This window comes from Rhinoderma darwinii, chromosome 11 (genome assembly GCF_050947455.1).
Source record: "Rhinoderma darwinii isolate aRhiDar2 chromosome 11, aRhiDar2.hap1, whole genome shotgun sequence".
In the NCBI taxonomy this organism is placed as follows: Eukaryota; Metazoa; Chordata; class Amphibia; order Anura; family Rhinodermatidae; genus Rhinoderma; species Rhinoderma darwinii.
The window spans coordinates 58,406,972-58,433,286 of record NC_134697.1 but is presented as its reverse complement, the minus strand read 5'-3'; the positions used below and the strand labels follow the sequence as shown (position 1 = coordinate 58,433,286).

Below are 26,315 nucleotides of genomic sequence, written 5' to 3'. Positions count from 1 at the left end.
TATTAAACAACTATTTTTCTCACATAAACACACTCTGGGGAACTGTATAACATTATTATTACATCATTACCGAAGACGATTACTAAAGCTTGTAGCTGCCGGTACAAATATTATACTTGGACCCACCATCATAAGTACATCACTCTTACTATATAGACTACAAACATTAAGTATTCATTTGTATAGTAAGATAGTTTTGTCTCCTGTGACATCACTATGCAATTGGCACAATATATTATGTGCCCACCTACAGTACAGCTATTCTGTTATGTTGCAGGAAGATTTATACATCCCTCGACATTGGAGCCCCATTGTGACTGCAAGCTCTGAGACACCTAGTGCTATGCCACTGCTGACGATTTTGTGACAAGCTTGTACATTTATAGCCGACACAGAACTCTATGGTTCGTCTCCAAAAATGTACATCTAAATAATTATGGTGAATAATAATACTTAATATCAAACAACAATACAAAGGATGACGAATTACTGACAACACAGACGTTTACACAACACATTAGTAGTAAGTAGACGTAAAAACTGGAAGCTCATTATTGTAGATATGTAATGTTTTACAACATTTATATACCAAAGAAATATATTGTATTAATGTGGTGTAAAGTTTAAGTACTTTACACATTCTGTGACACTGATAAAAACAGTAGAATATTAGAAGACTGACTTAAAGGGGGAAAACTCACTTTAAGGGGTTTTCTACTTTTTGCAATGCCTTTTTGTTAGAAGGGCCTCCCGACAATAAACTGATCGCAAGGTTTCCTGGGACTCCCAGAGATCAGCGGTAATCAGCAGAAGAACATGGCAGCAATTGTTCAATTCGCCTGTATCTCTACGGCACCAGTAGGGATACTTAACCATGTATACTAGAAGATTAAATCTGTAGAGAAGAGTTTCACTTACCGGTTACCACTGGGTAGGTCTGAGGTCCTGACACATTGCTTCCTAGGTCTGCATTACCAGAGGCTGTTAAACTAGATTTGACTTCATCTAGACCAGGGGTTAGTGCTGGAAGGGAGTATTCATTTGCCTGATGGTCAATAAAGAATAAAATTACAATTACTGAAAGCAGTAAGTGTAAAGTAAACCCATTTATGAAAACGGTTGCACCTTGAGGTAATAGACCTTTTGTGGTTTGCCTTTCATTTGCTCCTTTAGAGATGAGTTTGGTTAGAAAAGTTTCGATAATAGCCAAAACTAAGAAAAGGCCAGGATCACACACAGGCTTGATGCAGTTTTGTGGCAGTTTTTGCTTCAGTCTTTTGAGCCAAACAAAGAAGTGGACACAGAAGAAAAAAAGATTCATCAGTCTTTGCTTTATATCTTTTTTTCCTTTTTAGATCACTCAAAAAACACAGCCAAAAAACAGCACCAAAAAGTGTGTGTGTGATCCTGGCAAAAAAAAAAACCCTCATGAAATCACAGAAATCATCATGTCTTTTCAGTGTTTATTGTTGAGTATTAATTTTGAGAGTAGTAGGACGAAGTTAGAGAATTATAGGCAATCATTTATTACTTTATTTCTAGTTGGTAGAGTTGTAACAGTAGTGTATAATGTTTCTTTATGTGTGTACTTATGTGTATTTTAGATCTGTTTAAAGGCTTGTGTCGTCTCAACCTGTGTATTGTAAATTATAATAGAGACAGTCACACCAAAATTGTGTGCTATCTGGTAATAAGTTAGTAAATTAAATTGTAGGTAAGATTTATGGAAATGGTATTGAAAACCCAGAGCTGTGTTAGGCTGATTTCACACGTCGCGGATTTGACGCAGATTTTACATTTGCAATGCAAAAGGATGAGATCAGCATCAAAACTGCAACAAAATCTGCAACAAATCCGCAACGTGTGAACTCAGCCTTACAATGTTTATAAAAAGGGAACTAGATAGTTGTGAGCTGAACATATATAATGGAAAAAAATGTACTACGAAAATGTTAAGAAAGGTCAATTTTCCTTATAGAACCTTATACCCAGGTGATGCTTAAGTAACAGCTGGGTTTTAGTTTTCCATCTCCTAAATTTTGCATTCCCATCTCATCTTTTTCTGGTAATATTTTGAAAATATAAATAAAACCAAAAAATCACCTGTCTTCCTAAATCATCAGCGTTTGATTTTGTGAATGATGTGCTTCATTAAATACAAAAGAAGGACACTCCCCCATCACCCAGTTCCTATTCTCCCTCTTCCTGTGCACTGGGGTATGAAATTGGGGAGTGGGCCAGAGCACATGGCCAACAGAAGGGTGGGAGGGGGAGTCATTGAATTTGAAAGGGTGTCCTGTCCAAAACAATCTAGTAATTGCCTTCTTATTATGGTTTTCTCGGGAGCAGACTTTGCTCTCTACAGCTGCCTTTTCAAAGCGATAATAAACAGGGGGAACCAAAAAAGAGAAGAGAGAGAAAAAACTCTCTCTGATTAATATTACATTAAATTAAAACTGATTTTCTGCTCTTTCTTGCCCCGTTTTGTTCTATCCACACCCCCCACCTCTATGCCTGGACGCCACAGCCTAGTCATTTCCAATTCCTTTTCGTATTGATCTTCCTGTTGAAATCAGTTTCGTAATTAGCTGCAAATTAGGCCTTCTACTGGGGGTGAAGCTGCCCCCTGATTTATCACCGGAGTAATTCGCTGTGATCGGAGAGAAATTAAAATGAACTCAATTAGGGTTTAGATTTGCTTTATGGGCCCTGCTTTAAGTTTCAGGGGAAAAAAATGACTGTGCTGGCGTTTAATAGTCTAATGAAAGTAAATAAAGGTTATCCATTGTAATAAACTCTGGGACTCTGGGAAAAGAAAAAAAAATCCCTCTCAAATATGCCTTTTCTTCATTTCATGTTTTATAGTTTGGGGCATTTCAAAAGATTTTTTATTAATTTCATGTTCCATTAAGACAAACAACCTTTATGATATAAATAGAAAGAGGAGTTACTGTGCAAGGAGCTACAATGCGTTTGTTTTATATGCGGTCTTAAAGCACAGAAAAGTGGTTTAAAGGGCAAACTAGGTTTCCTTACTAGTATTTTTCTAACTGACACATGATACTCTGTTACCTATTATGTATCATAATGTTTGATTCTGTTATATTATAAATGGAGAAATTAAACCTCGCAAAAAAAAAGGTTAGAAAATAATGGGTTAAAGAAAAACAGAGGCACTCAAAAATACACAAAGATGTATCTGTATGGGTGCTCGTCATCAACAACATTGGGGAAGATTTACTACAGTGTCTGGCTCTTAAAAGTGTCAAAAACTGTTAAAGCAAATTTGTGCAATTTGGCGCAATTAGGATGTTTGCACCTCACTAGCCACTTTTAAAAAAGTATTCCTAAAAGGGGGCATGGCTTTGCGAGAAAGGGGCATGGGTTTCTGGGAAAGGGCGAGGCTTAAAATGCATCAATGTGCGTCAAAAATGCGCTAAGAAACTGGCACAAAATTCTGACACAAAATAGGCAAAATCAAAAGTGGTATAAGGAAACGTGTCTAACAGGACATGCAAGATGTGCCAAAATTATCATGCCTGTCTGGTCTAAGTTTATACTGTCTAATTATTAGGTAGCATTAGTAAATGTGGGCCATTGCCCACAATGGTTAATTGGGGAGATTGTTTAAATATCTCCATGGTTGAGGTACAATGTAATATTTGACTTCTATTGGGACATTATTACGGAATTATACATTTATAAATGAATTTGATTAGACTGTGGTATTAAGTGTTTTTGACTAGTATAATGTCTACTGTAGTGGGTAGAAGTCTGATGAATGTGGACTTTTCTGAAAAGGTCCTACTGGTGGTTCCCAAATTACACAACCAGAGCAATCTGTCTTGGGGTCTTGTGTCAATGTAATTCCAAAATATATGAGCCTGTAGTACTCAAAATCATAAAATATTTTGAGTACACCTTTCTTTTTTGCAGTAACGGAACATACTAAATGAAACCTGTTCTACTCACAAAATAAAAAGAGAGAATATTTTTATTATCCTCTTTTTCTCCCATTACCTGTTCCGATTTGATGTGTTCTGAAGCTTGAAAAACATCGGAATATGATGGGCGTTCAAATACTCGATCTAAGGCTTCCAACTGTTGCTGGGTGAAATTGTCTGCACGTAGATGTTTCCGTAAGCTCTCCACGCTACTCTGAGAATCTCCATTTGGAACAGAACCATCAGACCCATCTATGTAATAAAAGAGGACACAGCAATGATAACTGTTTTTAGCTGAGCCAGAGGAGCCACTTACTTCATAGAGACATAAGGCACATGACATGCTTAAATGAAGTTATTTTTTGGCGTTATCTATCTTCGAAACAACACATTATAAAGTGTTTCATTCTTGCATTTGCCCTCTAGACCTAATCTGCCTGCGGCACTGCTACCAGGGCGTACATACTGAATCATACTGTAATTAGGCAGATTAATAATAATGTGTTATTATAACAGATATTCCTGCTTCAGTTGTTGTCTGCCGACTTTAACAAACCTAGAGCTGAAAGTCTATAGAGGATGGGTAGATGTATTTCAGCACTGGATATTAGATTTCATAGTATAAATTTCATCTATAGCAAAAGTATTCTCCCATTCTGTTCCAGTGGGAATAATGCCGGGAGATTACATTAAGAACGATAAATCTTATTCTTTGCAGGTGAATGGTGGATATGATATAATCAATATTACATTATATAGCATGGAGCAGTATCCTTCATAGGCTAATGTAAAATATCAGATATTGATTAGAGGAAGTACAAAGCATTTTGTCTGATCCTTTAACAAAGCATCATTTCGTTCACACGAGAGGAAATGGCCCATGTTGATTTCTTCATCTGCTTTTTATAGAAATTCTTATGAATGGTTCTGCATGTTATAATTAAAGTATAACCCTATCTACTTTTTATATGCAATCCACGTGTTGTAAGGGGTTTTTATTTACTACTGGGCAGCCTTGCATTTAGGTACATTTTTAAATATGGCATACATCATATTCATAGATAGAGCCCCCCACTTTAACAGATATAGGGCCTACAGCTCAGTTTAATCCCTTGCTTTGATTGACAGTCCCTTGGAGAGGCCATCATTACAGTAAAATACTTCTCTGTAGTAGTGTGATTTTGGGCAGGGGTCCTCACCCTACTAGCACTGCAATGTTAAAAAGAAGTAAAGGTAGACGTAGCCCCAAAGGCACCCCAACCTTTTCTCCTACAAGGAATTACATTGTAAAAAACTAGTGCAAGACCTTCATCTCTTGTGATAGGTATCGCAATGGCCTTAACTAGCACCAATAGTGGGAACCACGTAGATCTTCCCCACGTACAAGCCTGGTATGATATGGAGTTAAACCCATATTGACATTACGATAGAAATATATTTAAGACAATTGACATACAATTTATTATGTGTATATATATATATATATATATATATATATATATATATATATATATATATATATATATATATATGTGTACAGAAAAACGTTGGAAGATGAGTTTGAATTAAACTCCAAAGGGCCCTGAGAATAAAGTGTCTTAGTAGGTGTTGAGCTTCACACCGTACATGTGTTCATAATTTTAATGGCTGGAAGCAAATTTTCCTCTTCCTCTACAGACTGAATTTTCTGTTAGGTAAGCTTATTATTCGTACCATTTATTGAATTGACATGATGAACACATTGAGGTAGTATTGAATATTTCATCTCTTGTTCTGCCTCCCTCTCTTTTCCTTTGATATTGGAATACCCTTCGATTTCAAGATATGAGTCATTGAGATTTTGATAAATAATATCATAATTTAATGATTAACCTTTGCACTCATGTGGAGGGTCATTTATGATGCTAAAATAGTTTAATACATCAAGTAAGACATGCCCCTACATCTCTTTTCATGGTAGCATTGTTAAGTTGCAACTCAAAGCAATATTCTACTCTTGATGGATGTGGACACTACTCTAGTTATGTAATCCAGACAACAACACTCACACGTTAGTGTATTGTATGGGATTATGATATTGTCATATGTCCATATAAATAACATAGCCTTGTAGACAGGACCAACCAGTAATCCACTAGTAATTTTAACAACTAGTATGGCAAGGATCATCAGATACATTGAACATATAATGTAAAGAGGTGCTGTGTATTTGAAAAGATAAGAAATGAGGTGGAAATCCATTTCTCCTATAACTGAGACCTATATTAGTGTCTTGGTCTCCTCAGTATCTAAAGCTGCTATGACTCCAGGGTTAAATACTACTGCCCTGTGAAAAGTCAGAATCATCCGCTAACACACATCAGTTTTAATACACATTTAAAATCAAAAGATCAGCTTTTAAAAGAGCCATGACCCAATAGATAGACGTCTGATCTTGTATCTGTGTGTGTGAGCCTAGATTATTCTCACAGAGCTGTCCTCCCTCCTCTGCTTTATTTATGCAGGGGGCCTTTTCAGATCTCGACAAATCTGTCAGTCTAAATTTGCGAGAGATTATGGCGCTCCTTCTCTTGCACAGGGAGCGATGATATATGATATGTGCTAGCCCTATTGATTGCCTGATCTGGTGGCAGAGGGCCGGCGAAATGAACTTGAAATGAACATCATGCCTCAACTCATTGTGCGTATAATACACTACTTAATCCCACATTTTTCAGCCGCTATGGAATTCAATTGATCAATCATGTTCCACTGATAGCGCTCTTTTAGGGGTTATTGCTGCTCTGCACGCCAACCGGTTATTTATTTATTTTACCCACTGTGGGCTTGGTGATTGGAAGCTGGGTTAAAGAGAACATGAAAGGCAATGCCAGGCTAAGAACAAGAAGGGAGAAACAAGGTAATAAGCCAGGACATTTACAGTGCATGCAATTTTATATATAGGTGCAATAAGGTGCAATGAGGATTAAAGAGCTCTACGTGTCTACATAGATTCGCCAGATAAATTACATATTTTATTTCGTATTATTTTATGGTATCTTATACATTTATATTTCAATGTTTCAATGTATTTTCTCAAAATCTCAGGCAATAGAGAATGTAATCATTGGTAAAGAAGCTGCTTTGTCACTTTTTATATGTAGGATACTACAAAGATCTTTACGGTTCACTTACTTTGACTGAAAAATAAAGTGTTTAAGTATTACCTGCAAAGTGACATGTTTAAAACGATATAATTGCCCCTTTTCACTTAAAAATAGTGTAACCTTCTCCATTGTAAACTCCATCGTCACAATGACAGGGTTAAACTCTTGGACTTTCCCAGATGAATATCTTACTTTTAATTAATAATCTAATTGCAACATTGTGTCTTGTTCTATTACGACATGTATTTTCTGGCACCTCCACCCCCACCACCGCCACACACTTCCTAATTCCCTCTGAAACCTGCCGGTGTCAGGCATCTTTCCTGGACACCCCCTTGGGGGCCTTTCATAGCGTTGGCAGTTGTTGCAGTTTCAAACTCAATTGTTCTCGTCGGTACTGAGGCAAATGGAGTCATTAATTACCTTCTATCAGCTGGGCTGAGTTCAGAAGGCGATCAATAACCCAGCGTTTGTCATTCACAGCAGCAAGCGAGCGAGCAGGAGAACAGCTAAACCAATACCCGCACAGAGCACAACAACATCATATAATCATAATACTAGTCATCAATACTGTAGCAGTGTTTTTCTTCACAGAGATAATTCATTCCTTCAAAAACAGAAAATGACTTTCCCTTTCTCAGTCAGAGCAGAGGGAAAAGATGTAGGAAGCTTTGGTTGTGAAATCTGACATCAGTCATCACTCTTCAGCCTCTCATAGCCGGCATTGGCTGAGCATTATGCGGGGGGATGCTGCAAAGCAGTTACTGCTTTCATAAATGCTTTACCTTTATTAAACTCATTAATCATAGATTTAAGGGCTAGGGTGGCAAGCTGCAGAGAAGATGTAGGCCAAGGGCATGCAACCTATAGCGTACCAGATGTTACTGAACTACAACAACTAGGAAGTTCAGGCTGCGGGAATGTGTTGCAGATGATGGGTATTGTTGGCTAATGACACCGTTATCTGCTGCCATGTCCCTTTACATCATCCATTGTCTGGCAACGGAGGTCAATCTTTTTGAAAGAAGTGGGTGAATTCAATTGTTTGCTATTAATCTTACTAACCTGGATGACAACGTATGGACTCAATGGCTTCACCGATAACAACGTCAGCCTGTCACGTCTTCTCAAATGGCATATTATGATTTGTCTTCACATCACTAGAAATTTTTACTTAAAGGAGATTAGAAGCCATTGTCCATTGGCCGTGTCTGGCATTGCTACTCAGCTACATTGGGCTGAGCTGCAATATAATAAGACTGCCCATGGACAAGAGTGGCACTGTTTCTGGCAGAAATCAGCTGTGTTTTTTCTTATCTCCTACAAAGTGATTTTTCAAAAAATGTAAGTGATCATGTAAAGAGGGACCTTGTCATTTGGGTCATGTCCCAATCTAGTCCGAGAGCTGAGCTCTCAGGAATGGCAGTTTTATAGAGCTGCTGGATTTATTTATACATGGACATCTATATGGCAAAGTCTATGGACCCGCTGCTTACATTTAAGTCTATGACTATTCCATTCACTGGGCTGTGCATGTGTAAATAAAGCATATCTATGCAACTGCCTCCCCTAAAAATTTCAGCTTGGGGACCAGGGTTGGACTGGACCAGAAGTGTACCAGGGAAATTCACGGTGGCCAGGGCCCTGATATAATAATGGGCCCCAATAATCCCGAGGAAGACAACCACATTTGGAGGTGACTTTGGAGAAAATTCCTTTGCCGCAAGAGTATACTTTTTATGGGATGATTCACACATAGCCTATTAGACCTTATTAATGATCTGTCCTGTGTGTGCAATGATAGCAGCCACGACTGCAATCCAATTTAAAGGAGATTTGTAGATGTTTTGTATAGATGGGTGGGCCCTCAGGATCATCTCCTCTGGTGGGCCCAATGAACCCCAGTTCAACACTGTTTAGGATAGACCATGGGACATGATGTAAAAATTGGACCCCCATAATTTTAAAGGGGTTATCCGGGATGTGAGGGTTTTTTAAGTAGGAGCTGGAAATGAAATAAATAAACCAAAAAAGCAACTCTTACCTATCCTTGCCCCCGGCGATCCAGCATTGAGGCTCCGGCGGAACTCCCAATGGTTGTTTACATGCATGTAACATGTGACCGCTTCAGCCAATCAGAGGGCTCAGTGGTCATGTGTTGTATTTTTGGCATTATTCGATTTGTCACCAGTGAGCTCTGCTGAGTCCTCTGATTGGCTGCAGCGGTCACATGCTACGTGCATATAAACAATCACTGGGACTGCCACGGAGCCTCAATGCTGTTTTACCAGGTTCAGGATGGGTAAGTATTGCTTTTTTTGGTTTATTTATTTCATTTCCAGCCCCTAATAAAAAATTATACAGAACCCCTTTAAGTTGGACGTGGAGATTGTTATTGTCACAATTAGGTTACCCAGCTTATTTTCTAGCGTCATTCTGAATGCTTATCATACTTGCTTTATCAATCCACTGGTCAATGAATCTGTACTCATTTTGCCCACAGTAAAGGCCCTTTTACACTGGCCAATTATCGGGCAAACGAGCATTCAAAGAACGTTCATTGCTGATAATTGCCCTGTAAACAGGGCAGCGATCACCAGATCTGCTGTTCGTATAGTTTTAAATGTGCAAAATATTATCGTTGTCGGCAGCACATCTACCTGTGTAAAGATGGAGACGCACTGCCGACATGATAATAATGTATGGGGACGAGCGATCGGATTAACGACCGCTCGTCCCCATACATAGCTCCTTATGAAAGGAGAAACAAGTGCCGATCAATAAGCTGTCTCGTTGATCGGCGCTCCTTGCACCGGCCAAGATTGTCATTGTAAAAGTACCTTTATTTCAACACTGTAAACTTGGCTCCAAATGTATATCTAATTATTACATAAAGAATATCTCTAATGTCACCCGCCACACTGAATCAGCCTAATACGTGATGAGGAAACAACACTGAATAAAAGACACCAAGTTCTACAGTCAGTGAGCAGAGAAACCTAATAAGTTATGCATGAAGACAAATTGTATGCTATCACCTAGGTAGCTCAGCAAACAAGGTAAAGATTCACAAACCCCACATAGCGGATGTTCAGGCAAATATCCCAGCAAGATATCATTTAATTCTAAAAAAAAAGAAAACAATGCCAGAAAATTCAGTGTAAACTGGTATTAGAGAGATGACAGGCCATAAATAAATGTGTTTTCCAAGTTGGTGTTTGCCGTCTTCACAAACAAGGTTCAGATCCACTGATCCAGAACACCACTGTAGCCTTAGAGCTCTACTACTTGAACTTTTCCTTTCTTCTTTATCTGTGCGGTTAGTTATAAACTCATTCCATTAGTGTCAACAACTGGATCTAGATTCTCCCACCACAACATTTAACATTGACATGAGGGAATCTTTAAAAAGGATCTTCTCAAAAATACAAATCACTTTAACGCACTGTGATTCTCAAATCTGGCAAATCAATTTTACCATCTCTACTGTGTGATGAGCAGTCCATCACTTATCCATACCTATACAAACACCTAATTATAGTATATCTAATCCCATTCATTGTTTCTCTGTTTAGAACAAACTGTATTGCTTTCTAGTTCATATGTTAAAGGGCATGAACTGGCTCAGTGGTTAAATGCTCCAATAGTAAGATTATGATATTGGCATGCAGGGACATAGCTGTAGGGGGTGAAGAAGTAGCAGTCACACCCATGCCCAGGTGCCTGATTGCCCCAAAGGCATCTGCCACATAAAATGTCACCAGAAATATAAATGGCACATGGCAGGTGGATGGCCTCATTACATATTTTGCTTTGGTGCCCAGGAGCTTTAAGTTACATCTCTGTTGCCGGGTGTCATAACATCGATCAATATTGCATTTGGCATTAACATCATTTTTTTATAAACCCCCCACTTATTTCTACACCTGTAATGATTTTCATTAGTATTGGAGGAAAGGGGGCGTGGCCTAGAAGTCACATGACTTTCTTAAAGATGGCCGCTACTTTTCTCATCAAAGGTGCGTACACACCCCAACAGGTTACAGACTGGCGTACCAGTTTTAGTAAATCTTTCCCAAGTGTTTCAGTTTGCAAGCTTCATTGGGTGAAAAAAAAGTCTTGTGTACATTAGAGACCGATCTGCTAGATTTTGCATTACTAACCGATAAAATATGCAGCCGTTGTTTAAAAGGTACTCATTTTTACAAGATGGTCTATTGGACTTACAGCTTTCTCTATATAATATATATCTGGCTACAGCCAGGTAATATAAAGCGTGCTCCATGGCCATCGCAGAGGACTCTGGGATCTGCCACCGTCTGGTAAATATCTACGCTGAATTCTGTCAGTTAATAAACTGCTTGTAGGAGCACAAACAAAAAGCTAACACAGAGGTTTGTGACCCATGAGGTTGAATGACTATGCACCTTTAGGCCGGAACAGCATGGAACACGAGTAAGCCTGAGAGAACCGTACAAGCCAATCTCAAATGCCAGCTTTGTTAGCTGGAAGGACAGAAGGAAGGCGAAAAATTACATAGCATGCAGCTCTAACTATGCTTGTTTAGAGAAACTGCTTGCATTTATGAAGTCTTTGGTGCGGAAAGCAGGGTTGCAAATGACTGCATCAGGAGCGACAGTAGGGGCCATTAATTTCCTGTTATGTTTTCCTGTGTTGGGGGCTTTATTAATTTAATTTTACACTGTCGAACAACGGCGAGAGCTGACACTGCCACACTTTCATTTTTTTTTCATCACTTCATTCTGCTTGTCTGACATACAGCGGCAAATTGTGAGGCCCAGCGAACACAACAGGACTTCACTCTGTGATATCCATCTAATTCAAAGCCACTTCTCCATTTAACCCCTTCTTCCCGGCTCACTGCTAGGATCTGTAGATCGCTGACTGCTGAAACTTATAAATGTGCACTGATGGGGCATTTATTGCAGCTCTTAATATACTGTGAGTGAATATTATTATTTTGCACCTTCTATTATATTTATGAAACTGGCCTTTAATCTGATTCTAATAGAAATGAAGATATTTTAGGTATACAGGAACCAGTTGGTCTTTTTGTTTAATAAATATTTAAAATGAAAAGTCTTCACCAAACCATTTTTAATACCATTAGTTAGTTTGCAGAATTACGGCCTCACAGGGCAGATATTGACACACAATGCCATTCTAAGGGTATGTGCACACACACTAATTACGTCCGTAATTGACGGACGTATTTCGGCCGCAAGTACCGGACCGAACACAGTGCAGGGAGCAGGGCTCCTAGCATCATAGTTATGTACGATGCTAGGAGCCCCTGCCTCTCCGTGGAACTACTGTCCCGTACTGAAAACATGATTACAGTACGGGACAGTTGTCCTGCAGAGAGGCAGGGACTCCTGGCATCGTACATAACTATGATGCTAGGAGCCCGGCTCCCTGCACTGAGTTCGGTTCGGGACTTGCGGCCGAAATACGTCCGTCAATTACGGACGTAATTAGTGTGTGTGCACATACTCTAAGGGTGTGTTTACACGCTGTATTTTCAGGTGTAAACACCTTGTAAATACACCTGTAAAAACGGTAGCTAAACGCCTACAAACATCTGCCCATTGAATATAATGGGAAAAACAGCGTTTTGTTCAGATGGGGTGTTTTTTTACGCCGTTTTAATAAACGGCGCGTAAAAAAATGCAACGTAAAAAGAAGGAGCATGTGACAATGGAGAATGTCAATGAAAAAATAGGTCCAAAACGGCTTCAAAAGCGCCTAAAATAAACGTTTTTGGCTACAAAAACGGCTGAAAATCAGAGGCTGCTTTCCCTTGAAAACAACTCAGTCATTTTCAGCCGTTTTTGATTCTGCGTGTGAACATTCCCTTATGGTCGTTTTGCAGTAACAGGACTTGCTGACTACAGATTGGTCAAATTGCCAGTCCCATTTAATGTCCATCGAGGCATATATTAAATATGGAAAGTACAAAGATAAACTCTTTTAATCTAGCATTATTGAGCTTTTCTGTGCTGGTTTATCAAATGTTTTGGATTATTAGAATATTATAGCAAATTAAATAAAATGTACTTGTAACATAGCCCAACAATATGATACTAACATAAAATACTCTACTACTACTTTTCTTTTTAATCAGAGGAATCTCCTAATTGGTTTTCTGTTCAGTTATAGGATTTTCAGTTTTCAAGATTATTTCGCAATTCATGGTGGAAACAAGTGCTAGACTACCACAGTTTCTGGATTATTGGATTCTAGATTAAAAGATTTTCCTATATTTGCCTTTGTTTTTACCAAACTAAGCAATGCACAACCAGATCTTTACAATTTGACCATATGCAGTATATATTTTCATCATTGCCATTCTGGAAAGGACCCACGAGCATCTCTACATGAGATGGCCAAATGTCAAAAAAGTTAGAATGAATCTGGTTGTGGGTGGGCACATTTACCTCTGTGTGCAGTCACTGACAAGTAACACTCTTAAGATATCTAGTCAGTCTGCCAACCAAAGATGTATACTGCTCAATTACTGTAGGCAGTAAAGTGAGTGTCTCCGCTAAGTACAGATATGATCACAATTGGACCAAAGTCAGATGTAAATCCAGTAAAATAGAGAAAATAAATGAACATATAATCATTCTAGAACCAAAAAACATAACTATGGTCTCCTATAGAGCCTACAAACTGTGTCCACAATTTCAAAGTCCATCTGTAGTTGATCTTACCGTGTTGCTTTCATGCAGTCATTCATAGAGGTATAGCCTATTGATTCCTATAGCATTTAAAGATAACAATATGGCCGCTCTTTATAGATTGTAATGTTACAGATCTGATTTTGTTATCTGGCGCCATGAGTACTATGGTGATTTGTGATTTTACATAGGACTGCAGGTAAAAATTTAATGAGTTTTTTTACAGTCATATAAGGTCATGACTATTGACCTCCATTTTAAAAGAATAGTTTTTCAATGACTTCTATATTCCTTCAGTCGTCCTGTTATTTCTGAACACACACAGAGATGAAACCCTTATCTTGAAAACTTAAACTTCATAATCAGCCCACAGTAAATCTCCGTCCTGTACTGAATGTCAGAATGGAATGTTTCTAGCATGCTCGGCTCTACCACACATATTTCTATTCACCCTGCACAGATAATACTGGGAAGCGATCTCACTGGACATCTACCATCCTTCTGTGGATGCCACCAAAACTTGCCATTGGTTTCCTGAATTTCCACTGAAAACCAGTAAAATGGTGCTGTGACATGCAGTTGATATCATACCAGGGCGTGTATTGCCAATCGTATTGTCTCCTGTTGAGCGATCTAAGCAAATGGTAATGATATATCATACCAACATTACTTTAAAGGGCATATTAACAATTCGACTCTGGAGTTTCCGGAAAATTTGGGTTACCAGTATGGCCACTATTACCACCAACAAACTTTCCCTGGGTCCTGAAGGGTATATCTGCAGTGATACATGTTCCGTTATTGCAAGATAACTAAGCAGATTTGCCATTCCGAAACCCAGAATAGCTGAGTGATAGCCTGTTTACTTTAGTGGGAATGTTCTTTAGAGCAGCTCAATAGGTCCGAGCTGCAATACCCCAGATAGCCCATGGAGTGGTGCTGTTTGCGGAAGTGTGCAGCCATGTTTTTATAATCTCATACAAGCATTATTAAATTTGCATGTACACATCTAGAATTTTGAGCTTTTGCATTGTTATGGTTTATGTTAAAGGACTTATCTAGCAATGCACAATTTTTTACAAAGAGCGTACAATGTTATAAAAAACAACAAAAAAAAGTAATACTTACCTTACCAATCCCCTACCGCTCCTGTACGATGCTTTCTGGGTCCCTGCTCCAGCGATGTCGTGCCAAGACCACTTGTGACCACTGCAGCCAATCACTGGCTTCAGTGGTCACATGTAGTGACATGTCAACATCACTGGGCTCACCGCGACCGCCAGTGATTGCTTGCACTGGTCACATTTCCTAGTGATACATCATCGCTGGAACAGGAAGAACAGAGACTGGCGGGGTACCCGGGAAGTGTCAGCACGAGAGCGGCACAGGATTGGTAAGATGAGTATTAGGGCATGACCAGAGGTGGCGGAATTGCTCTGGAATTCCGCTGTGGACAGTCCGCTGCGGAAATCCGCAGCGTACAAGTTTCTTCATAGCTTTCCACACCTTTTTCGTTAGGTTCATTTACACGTTGCGGACAATTCCGCTGCAGAGCATAGGCTGCGGTGCGGAATTTGGTGTCCGCAGCGCAGCACACACTGGTTGTTGCAGACGTGTAGCGGACTTGTTGCGGACTCATTGCGGAATTTCTCCATTGACTTCAATGGAGAGTCAAAATTCCGCAATGAAGTCCGCAGATGTTATGTGTGCTGCGTAGCGTATTTGTTTTACGAACATGATCTTTCTTCATTCTGGCTGGACCTATGTATTTCTAGGTCTACAGCCAGACTGAAGCCCCATGCACACTAATGTAAAAACGCCCGTAATCACGGGCCATTATTACGGCACAGGCAGGCCCATAGAAGTCAATGGGGCTCCCGTAATTACGGGTGACTACGTGTGTGCACCCGTAATTACGGGAGCGTTGCTATGCGACGTCAGTAAATAGTCACTGTCCAGGGTCCTGAAAGAGTTAAACGATCGGCAGTAACTGTTTCAGCACCCTGGACAGTGACTTCCGATCACAATATAGATCAACCTGTAAAAAAAATAGAAGTTCCTACTTACCAAGAAGTCCCTGCTTCTTCCTCCAGTCCGGCCTCCCGGGATGATGTTTCAGTCCAAGTGACGGCTGCAGCCAATCACAGGCCAATCACATGGACTGCCGCGTCATCCAGAGAGGTCGGGCTGGATGTCAAGAGAGGGACGCGTCACCAAGACAACGGCCTGGTAAGTAGGAATTTATTTTACTTTTATTAGGGAAAGGGCTGTCCCTTCTCTCTATCCTGCACTGATAGAGAGAAGGGAAAGTACTTTCACCTCAATACGCAATGGCTAGTCCGCATCAATTTAATGGCCATTTTAGGCAGAGCCGCAACAGAATCTGCAACGCAGATTATGTGCGGCATTGATGCGGACAGTGGCGGAAGAAATACGCCACGTCTGGTCATGCCCTTACTGTTTTTGTTATTTTATAACATTGTAATCTTTTTGCAAAAAAAAATATGTAGCTGGACAACCCCTTAATGGGAAACTATCAGCAGTATTGAGGCTATACTGCTGTGAGACCGATATAGGGAAGTGGAAGGTCATGCAGCTTCATGACCAAGAAACCGGTGTTTGATTCCCCAGGCCCCTAATCAGGAGATCGCTAGAGCTTTCATTCAAAGCAGAGAGGTGGGCTGGCAGCATGCACTGTGGAGAAGCCAGAGGCACTTCAACATGAAGTGCCCGCCGCAATGGCGCTTGCAATCGCGGTGCTGGGGGCCTTAAAACTGCTGGCAGACTCAGTTTAACACTTAGTGCCCCAACAATGACATATTTTTGACATATATAAAATGAAAAATTAATTCAAATTCGATTTTTGCTATAATCAGTCATCTTAAAAGCCAAGTACAAGTACTGATGTAAATTGTACATTATAAGTTCTAAGGAACAGAATCTGGGGTCAGCAATTTATCATAATAAATGGTGAGTTGTCCACAGTCCACAGCCACTAACGTAACCATCTTTATAGCGCAGAGGTGCCATAGATGTATATGGGTAAGTCTCTCTTGCCTATTTCACCTGCAATGTTCCCCTCCTGCTGATTGTAAAGCAGATTCTTTTCTTGGTTCTGTATCTGATTATCTATAAGGAAATAAATCCAGAAGCATTGATACGGGGTGCAGTTAGTATACAAGAATGGAAAACTACAGACAGGTTCTGTGTCTCGTGTGGTGCTCTCTTGAAGAGGGAACACGAGCCACAGTCAGTCTACATCTCTGAAAAGGTTGGGATTTCTGAGGCCGCCTTCCAGTGCTGTCAAGGTCACCAGGATTAGGTTCACCGAACGGTCAGAGCGGTTTGAGTTACTGGCACCGCCTGCTGATTCCTTTGGTGATTTTTATCCATCTCTTACAGTGTGTGGGATGAGAAGATAACTCACCTAAGTCAGGGGATCTCTAAACTTCCACAGCATATTCAGGAATGTGGGAAGGTCTCCTCGCCCCCTCCTCCCCTCATCTAAATAGCAGGTGAGCTTTTATTACTAGTTGTAATAAGGCAATACAGGCCTTTTTGTTTCATAGTGTCCCTTCCTGTAAGCCACAGCAAACATCACAGAAAAATAACAACGATCCGCGGTATTTCATTAATGTTACACTCCATATTATACTTTCTATCCTGTTAACTTGAACTACAAAAGTTCTTAGATCCAAATAGGTAGGGATAATAATTTTAGGCTTTGATGAATGATACGTCTGTGATGCCGGTGATCCTGGGAACGGGACTGATTTCCTTTGGTAAGTGAGACTCCTGTCTAATGACTAGGCCTTGACAAGGCCAAAGGAAACTCACTGATCCCATGGGTTCTGTTTACAAAGCTTCAGAAAAGTTGCATCTAGACCATTAGCGTTTTATCAAATGTTAATCGAGTATCTAATGCACATCTCTTGGCCAGGTATAATAACGTCATTTTGATACAGAGCTCAGAATCTAATAACGTTTCAAAAGGCACAATCTAGTATCTACTCCATTATTTGCATGTCCCCTGCTACTGTTCACTGGCTCTAAATTTCCCGCTTTTGGGGTTCAGCCAGAATATGACTTGAATTGATCCTTATAAGAAATAAATCAATGAAGGTATGGTTACAACTGCACTTTATAGAAGCACTGTAGGATTGAATGCTCGGAAATGGTTAATGCAGGAATAGATGTAGGAGATAGTGCTGCCTATTCTCAACATAATAGAAAGCCATAAAAACTGGTTTAGTTCTCAGCTTTTTCATCTAGATACTATGTGGGCTGTTTTTAGATGAAGAACCATTCACTTTATCAGCACATAGAAAATACGGGATCCCATAGCAAAGATCAAAATGGACCATATTATGGTGTGGGGTTTTCCGCCCAGGACAGAAGGACCTTATGTTTGTTCCCCCCACATGCCCTTTCTATGATCCTTGAGCCAATTCCTCACCCCCATATTTGCTAAGCATGCAGTCCTGCACAGGTTCTTGCCACACAGCAGCACAGAGGATAGGACAAACCACGCCTGGGTCTCCAAAGGCCTTATAACAACCGCATGGTCTGCCTCTATGGTATGTACACCCTTTTATACCAGACTACACTATATAACTAAAAATATACCTGTGGGCCACCAATAAATTGGTCATACATAGGCAGATGGTTGTGATACATCTTCCTGGATGACTTCCTCTACGTTGCCAGTGGTGCACCAAGGGACCAAACCCCCTTTAGTCAATGAAAAAAAAAAAGGATGTCAGCAAATGTTCCTACATGTTGGAAAATCAACTTGAGGACTATTGAGATATTTTCAAGTCCCTTACATAAAAGGAAAATCAGTATGCATGGGCGGCGTTATTTAAAATGATGTATACAGACCAGTCAATGTCAAGAAAGTCACAAAATACCAACTGCAAACTAAGCTGAGTGCATCATATTGTTATTATAGATACATCTCAGGACACAAAGCCAACAGGTTAATTGTGGCCAGACCATAAGAATATGTGATAATGAACTGTGATTGTAGACAGCGAGATAGGGTGATGTTGGTTCATATTAACTAGATACAGGGTATTATTATCTGCCATTGGTTCCTCAGCCTACACAGGGAGGTAATAGCAGACTGCCATGCACAGAGCTGTTCAGGTAATTGGTTTATATATCTAGAAGCAGTGGTAGCAATCTCTGCACAGACAGACTAGCAGTAAAGCCAGTTCCTTAAGGCGATTTCCTTTGTCTTTTCAATTGCTTGCACATCCATGAGAGATACAAGGGGAGAATGAGAGAGTGAGAGAGGGTGAGACAGAGAGAGAGAGGAAAAATGTTAATTTCTGAATTAATAGCTTTTCTCAGTGGAATTGTAAATTCAAATGTCACCTAACACAACGACTCTGTGCCTGGCCTGCTGAAGAAGCAGTGACAAGATACCACGCTTACCCCCCTTCCCCAGTCTCCAAGATGCTCATTTTGTCTCCACACTTGCATTAAATATTAGCGCTGACTTTTCTAACTTTTACTTGAGTGTCAAAGAGTCGCAATGGGTCTACGGATCAAGGTACAAAAATGCTGGAATTAGTACTACAAAGAAAATACAAAGTATATAGAACCTTTAATTCATTCATCTGGGTAATTCAATACCGGTTTGCAGGACTTTTATCAGACGATTATCAAGGAGCAGTCATGAAAAAACTTCCCACTTGTGCTCCTCAGGTAGTGAAGGGTTAAGATAAAGTGTGAAGAGACACTTTGGATTTTCTGTCAGACAAAAGGGTAGCATAGAGAGAAAAGGATTGTGCCAGTGCCAGGGAGACAGACGGACAGTGAGAATGCCAGAGGGACAGACAGCTGCTGCAAGTGTCACCGACATAAATACTGAGGAATAAACATTTAGACATATGAGAGCAAGTATGTGCTAAATTATGGGTAAATAATTGTTCTTTTTGGAGCACTGGGGGTTCACAAATATATTTTTTCCAGTGCATTTTTACATTGATTTTACTCTCTGTAAGTTTGGTTTTCTGTTAGAAAGTACTAGAAGAAAAAAAAAATCACCCCCATAAGCCATTGTACATCATTGTAGACGGCAAAATAGCTAAAAGCACATATCTGCCTTTAAAATATGTTTAAAGATTCAACCAGGCTTTTATAATTAACCAGATGAGTGCTGGGGGGGGGGGGGGGGTTACAAAATGTATCTGTAGAGGCATATATTTTTTCGATTTTAATCTTTTAAAAAAATAATCAGCCTGCATCTTACAAGGTCATCCTGGCCTGCATAGGCCTATTCATCAATTGTGTGTATTGAGAAATCTTGGAACATTATGGCTGCGTGCCTTTGATTACATATATTATTTGCTTTTGCAGCCTTACTTGCTCTACTTAACTGCATATATAATGTAATAGGTATGAGATATGACTAGTGTGAGAACTGGCATTTTGTTTCATATGGATTATTGATAGATAGATGATAGATAGATAGATAGATAGATAGATAGATAGATAGATAGATAGATAGATAGATAGATAGATAGATAGATAGATAGATAGATAGATAGATAGATAGATAGATAGATAGATAGATAGATAGATAGGAGATAGATAGATAGATGATAGATAGATAGATAGATAGATAGATAGATAGATAGATAGATAGATAGATAGATAGATAGATAGATAGATAGATAGATAGATAGATAGATAGATAGATAGATAGATAGATAGATAGATAGATTAAGTCCATTGGGTTACAGGTTACATCCCAATGGCCCTAATTTATGAAAACTAGTTCGGACAAAAAGTTTAGGAGTTGCCCTGACCAACCAATCAAACAAGTGCTTACATCTTCTACCAGTGCTAGAAAAAGGAGAGCTGTAATCTGATTGGTTTATATGGGTGACAACGTTTATCTGCCTAGTTTGATTACATGATGCTGGATGTCTTGTTCACTTTTCCCCTTATTTTGTTGGTGTATTCTGTATATATGATGAAATTCATGGATGCTGGTGTTCAATAAAGCTTTCTAATATGTCACAGATAGCGTTATATATACACATATATGCAAATGTCAATCACACATAACTAATGATTTTTATATTTTTATGCAATGACCATTTCCAAATCAACATTAGTGATATAATATTCCCAAGGACATAATACATCCCATGTGAAACTGCTCTTGAAATCATATCCAAGTTTCAAAGTTTCCAAAGGTATAATGAGGGCAAATGAAACAGATAGACTAGAAAGGTGCCAAGTAGGAAAAGCGATGATGCCAGAACCACAAATACTTTGGAAGACCAGAAGTGACAAAAGTGCAGCCTTCAGTGCTTCGGTGCTATAAAGAATGTTTATGCCAGATAACTAAAAGACATGCCAATGAGACATACACCCACAATGCCAGAAGAAGAGGCTGATAGTGCCAGACACTTTCAAGTACAGTCATATTTTTGGAGTCTAATGCCAATGACAAAATATTGAGATTTCACTCATCAAAAAATTTGCTAATATACAGATGTAGTTAATATTTTCCAGATGTACAAGAGCTATGCTTGTCATTTGGCACGAACTATCAAAATATCACAATGTAGGTATCACTAGTGATACATTTCATAACTTTTGACTACACTTAGTCGGCCTATTATATAAATGATATAGCAGATTTTCTATTCAGTAGACTGGGAAAGATGGGTAGAAGTTCTATTGGTTGTCACCCAGAAGATATAGATAGAACTAAGAAGAAGCAGAACAGAATATAATAAGACCTCATACAATAGGACAACTCAAGGACTTATATTAACAGGTGATTTTTTAGGGGGACATGCTCTTCAGTAAAAGCTACTGGTAGATCTGAGCAGCAAAGCCTGTTGCATCAGTCTCAGTTACTTTTGGCACAAGCAATTCCACAGTTATGCTGTTTAAAGAGCATGCCGTTCAATTTCACGGAATTTGGGCCATCTTAGGGTTAAAAATAACTAATTACGTCTCTCATGGGCAGCATATAATATAAAGGGCACAATAAAAACTGAACGTCGCAATGTAAAAATAAAAACAAAACCTCTTAGCCCAGCAATGTGCAACCTGTCAACACAGCAAAAATGTTACAAATCTATAAAGAGGAGAAAAATTGCCTGAAAATGATGCTGCTTCAGTCAGTTCTAATACCCACAACAATATACCAAGCTGGTTATAAATCCAAGAATAAGGCATAAAACCTGAAACATCATGAAAATAATAATAAATTTGTTACACGACCCAGCCGGAGTATGCCACCAAATTCTCATTTTAACCCGGTCGCTGTCGAATAATCATTTGCTGCTAGGACGTGATTAAATGCCGTTTGTTTAAGATATCTCCCTGTGCTTGTTTCTGTTTAACCATGGAATCCGGGAAAATGTACAAAGGAGAATTACTTGGCTGATTTCCCTTAACTCTTTCAATAAACAAGGGAGAATAGAAGTGTTCAGCTCTCCCTCTCTTTCTCTAGCACAGAGTTGGTGCTGTGAATCACTCTGCTGCCTTCACCCAACCAGAGAGTTTGGCTACATCATCCTGACACATAATTATCTCTACTCTTCTTAATCATCCGTGCCGCTGCTACTGTGTAATGAAAGCGGCAACAAAGATGACAGAGTAGAGGAGGACTTTTCACCTTATATAGAATGGCCAAGCAGCAAGTGTATCCACAATGTATCTATATTCCCGTCGATTTATACTTTAATATAAGTAGTCCTGTCGCAAAATAAGGATGAAGCAATCACTCCAAATTTGTTAGATTCGACATGAAATCATACCAGCAGGCCAAATCAGATAAGACCTGGTCAATGGGACCATTGTGTGGACTATTGTTGGTGGCCTGTAGGAGAGAATGTTTGGACTGTAAAAGTGTGGTGACGTTTTACTCGATCCCCAGCATAATAATATACATAGAGGCAGCGCCTGAAGTGGCCCGTTGGGCTCATGGAGAATGGCAGTCAACCACATTGCTCATGGGTGTTGTGAACTGGCACAGTGGCCCGTCTGTATACAAACAATGCCGTGTTAGACTAGAAGGTCAGGAAGTGGCCCGAAGGATAGTAAAATGTTGGGCTTCATTCTTACTTGAAAAAGTACCCCCAAAACACATTGTACTTGAGAGACCTCAATTTTATTGTGTTTTGTACAATAAAAAACTTTTAGCAACTCCCTGCACAGAGTCGTGGAAGTTTTGTGTCTGGATAGTGTCTCATTTTTACAGTCGATCCACACCTGGTCTCCATTCCTTATCTACCCAAGGACTGGAGGCATTAAACAGGACCAGGAATGGAGACCCATTTTGATATTTGCCTTAAAGCTTACTCTCATCCCCTACACTATATCTTTTATTCCAAAAATCGCTAGTTTGATTTCTAATTCAGTCTTCAAATAAAAAACTCAGTTATATAAATATTATGCACTGAATCTCATGTCCAACTTAAGGAGAATTCCATGTCTCAGCTTTCATTATGAAAAAAATTCTGGATTTAATAGCCCTGTGAAGGGCTATTATACTGAAATGTACAACATGAAAAAAATAATTTGTGTATACTGATATATTCCTAACAGTGATGGTATATGGTAAAACCAAATCCAAAATTGCAACATGCATTTTATTGGTCTGCCCTACATGCCTCCAAGGTTCCATATACCTCATATAGAAAAACAATATCTGTCTTTATACAACATAATAATAGATTAAAGTACACAAAACAAGCTCTAATGTACAAGTATCTCACTAAAATAAAAACATACATAACATATACAGAGGTCAGAGTGCACACCTATATGCGCTGTATAAGCTGTAACACACAGGCCCAATTAAATTCATAGGTCATTTTTAATAAAAAATTAACCCTAAAGCTGTTCATATATGAAAGAAAGGGGTAAAAACTACACCTTGACCTAGGAATAGATATTTTTTTTCTCAAAGGCAACTTTGCATTATACTTTTGGATAATGATTTGTACAGCATTGTAGGTTATAATAATAATGCTGGTAACCAAACTATACAGCGGACATTACACCAGTCCCCTTCTGTGACATAAGAGACTTTAAGAGCAGGAGGGTGGTGTATAGAGGCTACAACTGATCTGGTATAGGAGCAGCTGGTACGCATGGGTTTGAAATTAGACCCTATTTACAAGAGATACAGAATAAAGCTCTCTCTTTTTCCCTACCTTCATCGCGTTTCCTTTTTTCACCATTTGAACGAGGTATACCCAGGATCCCATTTATGGAATAGGAGCCTACGGGATCATTGGAGGCGCTGGAGACAGGAGGAGATGCTGTATTGGGAACTAAACAAAATGAGAAAGGACATATAAGCCTGTGAGGAGACAGCTACTGTGGATCCTACAAAAGTTCACTAAATGTAAGGAAGTTTCTCTGGTATATTCCCAACAATAGTACATACATAAGGGAATTTATATAATGTTTCCCGATCAAAATTAATGGTGACCCGCTTCCAAAACAATGGAAGCAGCCATTATGTCTGTAGGCCTAATATTGAGAAATACTGCTTACTATCCAGTCACCAGTAAACAGGACATTACTGGTCTCCACTGTATATAGGTTACTTGTTCAAATCAATACTACTACTTATTTTGGGCTACACATAATGTCATATATAAGGTTGATGGGAATGAAGTACACTAAGTTTATACGTCAACTATTTTACAGACTTTACTATGTTTATAAAAAATAAAAAAAATATTGACAACCTAAAACCCACATACAATGTTTTAGGAAAATTCCCTAACAGCATTAGGTACGTTAGTAAGGTAAGTTAGTAGTTACATTTACTTAAAGTTACATTTACTTACTCAATTCCACCCAAAATGTATTTATACATAGAGTAAATTGAAAGTCATAGATGGCCCCCAAATTCAGGACCATTATGCTCTACAGTGAGGTTTTCAAAAATATAATATGGGCAGGATTTCCACCCAGGCTAGGAATATATCCCCCTCCCCTCACTACTGCATGGGGAAAGGGAAGTAGCAACAGTAAGGGCAGATTTGGTGCAGATTTGGGGCAATTACGCAACGAATCTGCACCAACATTCGCATATTTGACAGGTAATTCAGACGTTGCAGAAAACACAGTGGACTTGCCACAGATTTCAGTTTTTGCATTGCAAAGGCTGAAATCCGCAGTGAAATTTTGCTTCTTCTCCGCAACAGACAGTGCATGCTGCGGAGGGAAAATTCCGCACTGCAGCCTATGGTCCGCAGCCGAGTTTTCCGCAACATCTGAACTAACTTGCCTAAAAATGTATTGAAACAAATGTAAAAAACGGCCGCTGGAGAATTCCACTGCGGACTGTCCGCAGCGGAAATCCACAGTAATTACGGTATGTCTGAACGTGCCCTTGGGGCTTATTGAGACGAACGAGTGTAAACTTGGACGTGAAAAAGTCAGTGCGGGACTTGAGTCTATTGAGGGATCTGTGAAAACGGACAAAAATAGGACATGTCCTATTCTTCCACCGGCCCTTGACACGGTCCGTTAAAATAAAGGCCATGTGAACAGCCCCGTTGAATTGCATGGGTCCGTATTCTGTCTGGTTTTTTACAGACAGCACACGGACATATAATACGCTCGTCTGAATAAGCCCTAAGATGTACTCAGAACAATGGCAGTCACTTTTATAGTCCTGCAAGGAATATACACAGAATTTTACGAAAATGGCGTTATGGTTACTGTATGTTCTAAACCATATAATGGCGCAGTGGATTTATTTCTTTTTTAGTATAGTGCACTTGCTTGAATACCTTACAAGAGAGATGCAACCTACAAAGATTCCAGGAATATATATATTTTTGTTATGTATTTCAGTTTCTGAATCAACAAAAAAGGTTTTAACACAATTCTCGAAAACTGCAATAGCATTTTCATGTGTCCGGTTCATAACATTTTGTTCCCTTAACGTTCCAACATGATGACACATTCTTCTATTCTGTAGCATAGTGGGTAAAAGCCGAAACCAGTGGTTACTTATTGGTAATTTATCCCTAACCTTTTGACTTTCTAAATCATGAGTCAGTAATCACATGAGTCACAGGGGAGGTTTTCATTGGACTACTCAGTAATTAAGGTCTGATGACCTCATCATGACTTTCTTAAGGAAGTGAATAGAAATTACTGCCTATGTACAAACACAAAACACGCTAGCTATGTGATCACATAGAAGCACAAGAGAGGCGCTATAGTGACCTTGTCTCCAATATTAGCACGATTCCCATTCCAGTATGATGTACAGTGTGTATACTATTTATCCCATATGTTTCTATGTATTTTCTAAAACAATACCAAGTTACCCTAATGTTTTTATTTAGTGTCAACTTTTCACAACAAAAATGGCTAATGCGACATTGTAGTAAAATGAAAGTAAATTACATATTGTAAATGGATTACCGATGGTGTGCCCAGGTCCGTTTACTGGTGTTACAGATCCATCCGGCGTTGGGTGAAATGGTTGCTGCACTTTTGTCCTGATAATTCTAAAG

At 39.2% G+C, this 26,315-nt stretch overlaps 1 protein-coding gene across 11 annotated transcripts in view; it reads right to left on the bottom strand.

The window, feature by feature from the left end:
* Positions 1-26,315, bottom strand: part of PAX2 (paired box 2) — a 63,414-nt gene that overhangs the window by 15,916 nt on the left and 21,183 nt on the right. For all 11 annotated transcript variants that reach the window (XM_075841585.1, XM_075841582.1, XM_075841588.1 and 8 more), the window contains exons 4-7: positions 26,224-26,309; positions 23,985-24,104; positions 4,021-4,196; positions 919-1,045 (exon numbers count right to left, since the gene is read on the bottom strand). In XM_075841585.1, the coding sequence (XP_075697700.1) occupies positions 919-1,045; positions 4,021-4,196; positions 23,985-24,104; positions 26,224-26,309 (509 nt within the window). The remainder of the gene's footprint in view (positions 1-918; positions 1,046-4,020; positions 4,197-23,984; positions 24,105-26,223; positions 26,310-26,315) is intronic.